General features: G+C 40.5%; 1 protein-coding gene across 1 annotated transcript; it reads left to right on the plus strand.

The window, feature by feature from the left end:
* The first annotated feature begins 1,080 nt into the window (after window positions 1-1,080).
* Window positions 1,081-10,157, plus strand: LOC148361549 (galanin receptor type 1-like). Its single transcript, XM_088343154.1, has 2 exons — window positions 1,081-2,030; window positions 7,417-10,157. The coding sequence occupies exons 1-2, from the start codon at window positions 1,339-1,341 to the stop codon at window positions 8,264-8,266; spliced, it is 1,542 nt and encodes a 513-aa protein (XP_088199280.1). The 5' UTR covers window positions 1,081-1,338; the 3' UTR covers window positions 8,267-10,157.
* The last annotated feature ends 1,173 nt before the right edge of the window (window positions 10,158-11,330 follow it).

Raw genomic sequence — 11,330 nt, forward strand, 5'->3', positions numbered from 1 at the left:
GAGATTCAAACTACGCTGTTAATGAAGTCTGTTCTAAGAAAATTACCTATTTCCTGACTTCTACCTGGTCCCATTTCACATCAGCTGGTTCAAAGTCCTATCAAGAGTCCTGACTAGTATTAATACTTTTGACAACAAGGTAAAAGAAAAAATGAAATCTGGAATTAATCCAATATAAATAGTCCGATAATGATTATGCAAAATCCATGTCAGTTGACTCGGAACATTTTTCCACTTTATCAGTATACCTACTGTGAGTTGTGATCAATTAATTAACACCCAAACGGATGTGACTTGGATCTCACACATTGTAGTGTGACATAATTTTCTGTCACCTTGTACGAAATTGCAAAGTAAATGAGCATTTCTCATTTGCGCTATTCCAAGTTGTAGCGAAAACTTCCTATTATGGGGAAGGTGGAAATATTGTAGCCTTTCTGTCACTCTGACAGCTTCTTTTACAACCACAGCTTGGTGAGAATCTTTCAGAAAATTGAACTATTTATTAAACCTTCATTAGAGGGTCGTTCAGGCCTGTTCGATTATCTAATATGGGCTAATAGCCATGTAGGGGCCAGACTTCTGAAACTAATAACTTGTTCCCGGTCCAGCATTTTGATATACTAATGCAAACAAAAACAGTTATTTATTGGTTCCTGTAGTTATTGTTAAAGGAAAAAATATGTCAAGGTTAAGTATAATTCATTTGCATGTCTTTTTAATGGACTTAGCATGTGGATTAGTTGGTGGATTATGCCATCTCCAATAGCAACTTAGTGAAAGACAAGATCTTTTATATGTTTTTAATGTGTAATTAATCCACATTTTTAACAGACATTGATAATTAAACAGCGAGAGAGCAGCTATCCATTCCAAAACACAATATTTTTTCTTGAACTGGGACTTGAGTATAAATCCACCATAAGCCTGTGACATATATCCTTTGTTTGTTCTAGGAAATTCAAATAGTTATGCGCTTTTCCATCCATAATTCATTCACCACCAGTGACATCTGTAAGTGTCTATGGCAGTGACTGAGTTAGTACCACTTGTGTCTATAACTGTCAAAACGGATTTAAAAAAAATATTTGTCCAATATTTCCAATTAGAATAGACTCACAACAATCATCGATGAGCCATGCCTGAAATATGCAGAGAACATGAAATCTGCCATTGAAGTTAAAATGAATATTCAACCTTTGTCATTTTCTTTAGCAATGTCTGACCCAAAAAGTGTCCAGAAGCTGCACCATGACAAAAAAATGACTTTTTGAGAAGTTACCTCTGGATTCAGTAATTCTGGCGAAATTTTCCTTGAGATTTTTTTGCAAGTACTGGATGCAAAGAGCCATGGATTCTCTCTTGAATGGCCCATCAGATTGGACTTCCTCCCGGCCCAGTTTCTCTCCCCTCTACGACCGACTAAACAGCACATTCGGCCTGGGCCCGGGAACTCCGTCCTCCGGCGATCTTAAGGACCTGGAGAGCATGTTGCTGTGGACAATGCATGAGCCCAGCACTATCGCCTTGACCCTTATGTACAGCCTGTCCTTCCTGCTGGGTTTCGTGGGCAACCTTATGTCCCTGCGTGTGCTCACTAACCGCAGGAGTCGGCGCCTGGCGGGTGTTAGTGCTACCCGCAGCTTGCTGGTCAACTTAGCCGTTTGCGACCTGGCTGTTGTGTGCGTGTGCATGCCCATCACGCTAGCCAGTCACATTTACACCGCTTGGGTGTACGGCGATCTTTTGTGCCGTGCCGTCCCATTCACCCAGGCCGTTTTGGTGTCGGCCAGCGTCCTGACGCTCACCGTCATCAGCGTTAATCGCTATTACAGCGTCCGCTCGCCACTCAGGGCTCGATCCATGTTTACCCGCCGGCGTATCCTGGTCACCGTCGCCATTGTGTGGGCAGCCTCGTCCGCAATGTGTGCCCCCATTGCCGTCATGAACCGTCGGCAGGAGATCAGCTTCGAGACCTTTTCCATCCTGGTGTGTCAGGAGCAGTGGCCGAAACCTCGTCTAAAACAAGGGTATGTGGTTTGATTATCACGTCAAGAGTTGTACCTTTTAAGTTGAATTTAATTGAATTGTCATTGATAATAAAGTAGTGAAACATTTTGTGCAACTCCAAGGTAAACGTTTTATAAAGACCTGGCTGGAGGGAAAAAAATAGCTGATTGATGATTTTAATTGTTACATATGCCAAAAGAGACTCTTATATCTGATACCTCAGCAATACATAAGAAAAAACAAAAGCCAGTACATTTTTTCTTATTTGCAATTACCTGCACAAGTTATGTTTCATTTCATCCAATTGGTATTGAAACACTCAAAATATATAAAAAAAATATATTTATTTACGGATAAAAACAAATTAAAAGTGAGAGCAAAGTATTATCTCCCTTTTTAAGCACTAAATTTGATCATTTGCCTTGAAAAACTCAATGCAATAGGGCTACTTCAGTAATGTTTTATATCATGAAATTTAGTATGTAAATAAATAAAATTGATTTGAAAAAATACAGTTAAAAAATGTATTTAGATGAGGGCGATTAAAAAAAATATAGGTTTTATGGGGGTATACAAAAGGACGCAGGTTGGGAAATCAAGGTGAGAGCAATCGTATTGTTTTAAACAGTAATTTCTACTTTATATGAAATAACACAGAGATAGGCGTTTCCTCAAAAGTTCTCTGGTTGATAATTGGTAGTCAGCATAAACAGCTAGTGTGTGGTTTCGAGTGGCGCGTGGCTTTTGGTGACATCCAGTGGACATCTTTAAAACTGCAGGTTATTGTTTGACGAGAAGTCAATTTTCCTTATGCCTTTCTCAGATTTGTCACGCAGGCTGGATTAAATCAGTTGGCGAGCTGCCACGGGCCAAAGTTTCCTGACCCCTGCTACAAAGAGAAAAACAGGCTAAAATACTGTTGGGATAAATAGGGATTTTTTTTTACAGTGTAGTGTTCAGAGACTTGCCCAAGTTGTAATGACAGTGCAGAGAAAAAAGGAGTATTGTAACAACAGTGCAATATAAAGTAGTGTGATAAAAAGAAATAGCAACAAGAATTTCCAGATATGTCACAAGATACGTATATTTTTTTAACAGTTTTGTGCTTTTGTTTAGGGTGCTGATGGCCCTGGGGGAGAAACCTGAGCCTATCAGTCCTTGTTATAAGGGATCTGTAGCGACTACCAGAGAGTAACAGGTCAAAGAGGTGGTGGCAAGAGTTACCAGATTCCATTATAATGTAATGACTCTTCTGCGGTATCGTAAGCCAGTAATGTCCTCCAGACAGGGTTTGGGTCTAAAAGTATTAACATTATATACACGTTGGAAGGAACTTAGGGTAGACCTGCTTCTCCTCTGTATTGAAAGGAGCTAGTTTAGGTTGCCCAGGCCTCAGGTTCGGATGCCTCCTGTGCACCTTCCTGGTGAGGTTTCTGGGCATCTCCCACTGGTATGAAGTTCCAAAGAAGACCCAAGACATGCTGAAGAGAAAATGTCTCTTGGCTGGCTTGAGGACACCTGAAGAACCTTTCAATGAGCTTGGTCTGTGTTTGTGGCTGTTGGCTTTAGGGTTTCCCTAGAGCTGTGGTTCTCAAATGGGGGCACAAAGAGGCACTCCAGGGCGTTTGTGGGCTTTTCATTTAAATTTGAGTTTTTAATCAATGAGAAAGTATTGCAATTTCTGCACTGTAAAGAAACCCATCTCACCGCATTGGCATTTTAACATGTTGAAGTTAGTTTTTCTGCCTACTCGCAAACCATCAATTTCAATAATATTCAATTTTTTCGCGGCTGCTCGGTTTCCATTTTTTTCGTGTAGATGAAGTTTAAATTGTGCTTTGTAGGCGTGTCTCTTTTCCATATTCAGAGTTGTTAAAACAATATGTTCTGCATAATTCGTGTGCCCGTTCTTTTACGTACACGCCCACACCTCATTCTTTAGCGGTGACGGTCACTTCACATTTTAGCAGCTTCATGCAGTCCTCAGCTAGGTCCGCCGTCTTACATGACTCACAGGGCAATCTGAGACCTTTACGTGTGACCAATAGTCGTGAAAGTTTGGTATGAATAATCGAATAGAAGAAGGAAATGATAGCAAAATACAGAAAATGATGTACAAGTGTCTGCCATTTGAGCGCTGCTGGAAGCTACATAAAATGATTTACAAATGTTACACGTTCTATAAATATTTTAGTTATATATTTTTTAGTATGTGCCTATTTTACAGTACTTTTAGTGGGTCGCTCATATGCAATGTAGGCTTATAGGTGAGTTCATACGGTGCGTTTTGCTGGTAATTTTATTTTATTCCCCCCCCCAAAAAAATAGGAGGCGAATTATCTCTGCTTTAAACCGCACAAGCCTTTCATTGAATAATTTGAGAAGTGGAATTTTTTTCTTGATTTGAGTCGCTGTCTATCATTAGGGTTTAATGGTGGGTCCTGATATTAGACCAGTTGAGGATCATAGGGTCTAAAATATGAGGAGCGCTCAAAAAGCAAATGAAAGGGAGCAGCCACCATCTTGCTTTTTTTTAACCAACAATTAGCCAGCACAGCCTCAACTCACTGACCCCATGGAGAATAAGCTGTGTAGAAAGAGGCAAGCAGATTAATCAAGATTCAAGCTGACCCTCTCTCAGGATTGTCATCCATTTGCATTTCGCTCACCGAGGTCTTTTTAGTAGCGAAAAACTTTTTTAATGATGCCACTCTCTTTCAGAGCAGTAAAAAAAAGTCCCCCTTGACTCCCAGTTCAACCTTTTAAAAAATTAATACAGGTCTTGTTTTGCTGAAGAATCACAATTAACTGGATTTGGCCATATCTAAACGTATTCTGATCCACTTTTCATATAGATGCCACTATTCTGATGAGCAATTTCTGCAGATAAGCACCTGTTTGTTAAGAAATGTTAAAAGAGCGTCAGCTAGCTTAGCCGAAATAAACTGCAAGTATGTCTCTAAAGAGGCTTGCTAGCATTTCCTCTGCGCATATCTCAAGCACACAAAGGAGAAACATCAAAGCTTTTAAGAAACCAACAGTAGGCTTGTTAGTATTCCATCCGCAATATAAGTGTAATGGCGCTTCATGTGTTTAGGCTGCGCCCCTAAGATATAAAGCACCAGGAATGTGTCTTAAGTTGAGAAAATACATTGAAGGAAATACAAGTCTTACTCCAACATTGTCAATTCGAATTTAGATTGAGAATATCACTAAAAGTATTGGTGGACTCAGATGATAGGACTCAGTGACGGGTTCTTTTGCAATTTTTGAGTATAGGACTTTTCAGTAGAATTTGAGAAGTGGAACAGTGACGAGCATCTGTGATGTTGGGGGCTGTAATGCACCAAAGTGATGGATGCCAACTCGAAGAAGAAGCAGAAGAAGAAGACTAAGAATACACATTTGAGCACAGGTGTCAAATAGGCAGCACGTGAGCCGAATCTGGCCCGCTAAGGGTTTTAATCCCGCCCGCAAGACATCACTGAAAGAAGCTCAAGAAAAAAATGAGCAGCAGTTTAAACAGCAAAGCCACTGTAGTATTATCCCCCCTGTCTCTCTCTCTCTCTCTCTCTCTCTCTCTCTCTCTCTCTCTCTCTCCCTCTCCCTCTTTATCTCTCCCTCTCTATCTCTCCCCCTTGTCCCTCCCCTCTCTTTCTCACACCCTTTCTTTTTCTCCTTTTCTCTGTTGTTCTTTCTCTAATTCTCTTACTCTCTCTTTCTTGTTTCTCTTACATTCTCTCTCTCTTTTTCTTTATCTGTCATCATTGTTCTATCTCTTACTTTATCCCTCTCTCTTTCTGTCTCTTTTCTCCCTATCTCTTTCTTTCCTCCTCTCTCTTAATCCTACAAGCCTGGCCCCCGTGAGGTTTTCTTTTCTACCATGTGCCCCCCAGCTAAAATGATGGTATTAAAGCAACAAAACATAAAACAAGCAAAATCCCTTGGCTCATTTTGTAGTGTACCTAAAGTAATATTTAATACTACTGCATCTGCAAAACAGTTTTTTAGAGGAAATTGGATATATATTGTCACAGAAATTTTGGTCACAAAATAAACAAGAAGCTAACTTAATCTCGATCAAATGTAAACAAAATATGACAGAAATCAGGGAACGGAATTGAATTTAAGACACCTCAAGGTACACTTGCACAAGCTGAAGGAAGTTGACTCAAAAGTTTTGACCATTTTGGGTTAAAAAAAATTCTTAGAAGTTCAAAAAACCAAAAAGAAACATACAGAAAATTTAAAACAAAAAGTAATATATCACAAAATAATCCTAAAACACGGATTAGGGCAATTTTTTACTAAGTGGCATTTTAGGAGTGTAGCCTGGCCGTGATTACATTTGGTATTCAGATAGCAAGAAAGTTTGACTACCTTGAAACAAAATTTTGCCTACTTCATGTTACATTCTTTTACCTCCTTTTTTATATTTGGTCTTTATTACGTATTCATGTTGTTAACCCTGGAATGCCATGACTAATCTTGTTGCCAACAATATTCACTTTGTTGTTATTATTGACAATTAAGACTATTCTATTCTATTCTATTCTATTCTATTCTATTCTATTCTATTCTATTCTATTCTATTCTGTCCTATTCTATCTTATCCTATCCTATCCGTATACTGCAATGTTTAGATGCTGCCTCCCCTAATTCAGATGATCGATTAATAAAGCTCTGGAAGAATGGAAACATTCCAAACATGGCATTGTTATCTTTGCTTAGTTGTCTCATTTTATGTGTTTGACTATCTTTCTATTTGGTAGCAGCTATAGTGCCTATATGATAATACGGTATTCAAAAAATGTAATTCCTAAACCAAAAAGAGACCAAGGAAAAGCTTGTTTTGCTTACAAAAACGTGGTAGAACTTTTAGCGGGTATTTGTGTCAAGTATAGACGCTCAGTTGACAAAAAACACACCTCTGTGAGGCACATCGACCAGTCTTGTTTTGTGTTGGATTTCAAAGACTAGACACACATTTAGGAATTTAAAGTATACATTTAACACAAGAAAAACCTCTGGGATCTTAACATTGTTTGGGGTTATGTTGTAGATGTTTGACAGCTAGATACTTATTTAAAATTAAATTCATTAAATGAGCTCCACCTGTTAAACGCAAATTGTGTCTTTATAGTGTGAGCTTGGTTGAGGATTACAAGATTCAGTGAAGTGTGCAAATGTATGCATTGGTCATATTCATTAGATAACATGGGGCACAAAATAGTGCTACAGTACACACAAATGTGCGATTGGAGTAAAACACCATATTGACTGTGTTTTTAGTTCAGGATTAGCATGTTAAAATGGCCAAAAGCTCCAAAAAGCAGATGCTGCAGATTGTGTCTCCTTTAGAACAACATGACATGTTCATCACCTAATGAATTTCCTCTCACATAGGTACAACGTGTTGCTCTTTGTGATGCTCTACTGCCTTCCTGTCACATTCAACCTGACGATCGGCTTCCTGACCGGCCGGCGACTTTGGGGCGGCACCCGGTCCACCTTTGGGGACTTGGACCCTCGCAGCCAGGCCCTGCATGCCTCTCGCCTAAAGACCCGGCAGAAGATCGCCAAGATGGTGGTGTGCCTCGTGCTGCTTTTCGCCGCCTCCTGGCTGCCGCTCTACGTGGCCGACCTGTGGATTGACTGCGAGCTACGTCCGCCTTCCTGGCTGCTCCAGAGCCGACCTTTTGCCCAGTGGCTTGGCTTGACAAACTCCAGCCTAAACCCTATCTGCTACTGTTTCATCGGGGACCTGTACCGTTCTGCTAAGGTGATACGGACGCGGTACTACCAGAAGGTGACAGCTCTCTTTGGTGGTGCGTCTTTCGTCACATCAGGGGCTGAGGCTTCCCAATCCGCAGCCGCCACAGAGCGGGACCATATTGTGGCGACAGTTGGCATCTCTACGCCGGCCGTGACCATTCCTCGACTGTTGGGCTTGACACAAGCTAAAGGACTCTGCCAGAAGTTTTCTGAGAACCGCAGTGGATCGGACCATAGCATCTCGGACTGGTGCAGGTCAAGCCCGAGTGTGTATGAGAATAACAGCATGCTTTTTTCCTGTCAGTGGCGCACGTTTGACCCGGCACTCGGCCCGTACCGGCTGGACTTGCTGCCGTCCCGGAGACACTCCGCACAGGACAATTTTGAGTCATTTTCTTTGAAGATTGAGTCTGGTATTCACACTCTTCCTGCAAGGAGGCATTCAGGAGTCTGGCGATCTATTACATGTGCTGATCATTAGCATGAACAGATGGACTACGAGAAGCTATCACAGAATCTGCTACTGTGATCTGCATGTGACCATTGATTGTTTTGAATTTGCCACAAGAATCGGGGAAGTGCTCAAGCTCTTAGGCAGGGCTGGACCGAGATGATCTGGTCCTAGGCAAAACTGAAGATTGATAACATCCATGTACACACACACGCACGCGCATGCACACGCACACACAAACAGACATATACACTGGAGATCAAAATTTGAGAATATCTTTTAAAAAATTGAATAATTTTGAAATAATCCCATCTGCTCAACAGTTTGTCTATACCATGCTACTACAACACTTGTGGAAACAATACCCATTGATATCCTCCTCAGTGATTGCATTTGTCTTCCATGGATGACCAGCCTTTTTGGGCGACTTGAATGAGGTTGTACATTTGTAAAGATTCAATGTTATTGAAATCACAGATTCTTAACGATCAACTTGTCTCGCTGTAGATGATATGGTCATTCCTTTTGTTTTAATCCGGAAAACCTGCTCCCGGAGGCTTTTAGTCCTTTTAGAATGACCCACTTTCTTGAAAAGTCTGTGAAAGTGTCAGTTAGAATTTCAGTTAAATGAGGGCTGACAGATATCAAAGGAAATTAGTACCATGTGCTAAATCACCACCTTAAAGTGAAAGGGACCTGAAATTTTCTCCAATTTTGATCAGTAGATATTTGGCAAAATACGTTTTTTTTGTGGTATTGCCTTATCCATCTTTTGAAAAAATGTTGTAATAGCATGGGCCAGACACAGCAATATGTCTTTAAACTGTTGAGCAGTGAAGATGGTAGTATTGCAAAATAATTCAATTTTTTTTGTTCTCTAATTTTGATCTCCAGTGTATTTATGTTTGTTATTTCCTCCTACAAACCGTTAGATGGCACCTTTGGCAACCACCAAGTTCACATTTGCATTTATCATGAAGTAGCCAGAACAAAAATGAAAACAACATAGGCCTGTTAAAACCTTCAAAAGTTTCAGACCAAATTTTTAAAACATGTTGGATCCCTCAAATAAGCCAACAATAATTTGATAGAGTCTTTGTTGCGTATGATCCCACTGCAATGCAACCAACAAAACTCGTGAGTGAAATGCTCACAGGCAGAGTGACAATCGTTGACGCCCTTGGGTCATTACCTCTGAAAATGGAGTCTGCATTTAGATGGCCTCCCTGCGACCAGGCATTCGGGTGACAGACTATCCACTGAATGTGACGGTGATAAGAAAAATCATTAGCGAGGGCAGCTCAAATGCATAGAGAATAGAACTTGCAGTGTAAGCAGAATGTTGATTGTCCCACACTCCTGTTATCTTTTAAACCATGAAAATGAACCCCTCAATTATTTAAAACAGTCTTTGTCGCAAAGGGCGGAGCTTGAGCATCCTAAGGAAATTTATTAGATGAGCTCTGCCAGCATAAAAACACAGAGAGAGCAAACAGCTTATTGTTAAACTCTCAAGATATCATGTTAATATCAGAGGTTGGTGTCCTCCACTGAAGCAAAGCACCATTAAAAAGTTACACTCTAGCATCCCAAAGAGGCCACGGACAATATAACATAATGAATGTGTTTCGGTCAAGTGTTTATGTTGTGCAAAAAATCCCTAATGGAGGTCGGAGAGATTGACTGCTTTGTTCACTCCAGGCAACCAAAAAGGCACTGAAACTTAAACTCTGGATATAAGCAGAATCTAAAAGAGGATTGTTCTGAGCATATCAAGAAGGTGTCATACCGTCATTGTGTTGGATTTTTGTCCCATCCGCGGTTTGGGCATCCCAAAGGACACTTTGTGTTTACAAAGAATGGAATTGTCAAATGAAGGTTAATCGTTATGGTCGAAATGTTTTACCCTACACTGCAAAGATAAAATTTGTACCCAAATGGGACTACATTTAGCTCATTTCAAATATAATTTTCCCTTTTTGCGATATCTGATCTTGTTGATTGAATACAATGGGGAATAAATTAAATTATACTATCTAGCACAGGGGTGTTCATTACATGGATTGCGAGCTACCGGTTGATCAATGAAAAGTGTTGTGTTTTTTAATTTACATTTTCTGTTCATGAAGAAACAACTAACAACAGCTATTGAACTAGCTGACAGATCTGTTAAGCTGTATTTTCACTTGTATTTCTTGCTTATGTTTTATTTTTGGGCAGCACGGCAGAGTAGTGGTAAGCGGGTCTGCGGCAAAGCTTTGAGGTCATGGGTTCAAATCTGGCTACAGGCCTTCCGGTGCGGAGTTTGTATGTTCCCCCTGTGCTTGCGTGCCTTTCCTTCGGGCACTCCGGTTTTCTCCCACATTCCATAATAAACATGCAATTCAGGTTGATTGGCCAATACAAATTGTCCTTAGGTATGAGTGAGTGAGTGAGTGAGTGAGTGAGTGAGTGAGTGAGTGAGTGAGTGAGTGAGTGAGTGAGGGAATCATTTCTTGTAGTGTGTCTTGGGCAAGTACAGCCTGGTGAGGCCCATCCCTCTCCAGGCTACAGACTATTATTACACCATTCCATGATCTAAACCTACATATAGGGAAGGAAAAATTTAAAACCTCAGCATGAGGAAAATAAAGGGACTGCACTGACCGTCACAGGATAAACAGCCTGCAATGGATGTTTCAAGGACATCCACAAACAACACATGAAACAAAGGTCATTCATTAGCAATATAATTTAAGTGTGTTTTAAGCCTAGATTTAAACAGTTTCACTGAGGGTGCCAATTGAATTTCAGAGGGCAGAGCATTGAACAGCACCGGGGCCCAGATGGAGAACACTTTTGAGCCTGCGTATTTCTTCTTGGCTCTTGAGATCACTAGTAGACCAACATTTACCGAGCAAAGGGTCTGAGCATGAACACAGGAGGAAATTAAATCTGAAAGATATGAGGGAGCTAGTCCATGCATATTTTTTTAAAATAACAACATAACCTTGAAATCAAATCTTCAGTTGACAGGGAACCAACGCAGGTTAGGTAAACTAGGGGTAATCTAAACACACTCTTTTGTCTAAAGTGAAAGCCTTGCTGCAGCATT

This window comes from Urocampus carinirostris, chromosome 8, assembly GCF_059441175.1.
Source record: "Urocampus carinirostris isolate Australia breed hairy pipefish chromosome 8, RoL_Ucar_1.0, whole genome shotgun sequence".
Lineage (NCBI taxonomy): Eukaryota > Metazoa > Chordata > Actinopteri > Syngnathiformes > Syngnathidae > Urocampus > Urocampus carinirostris.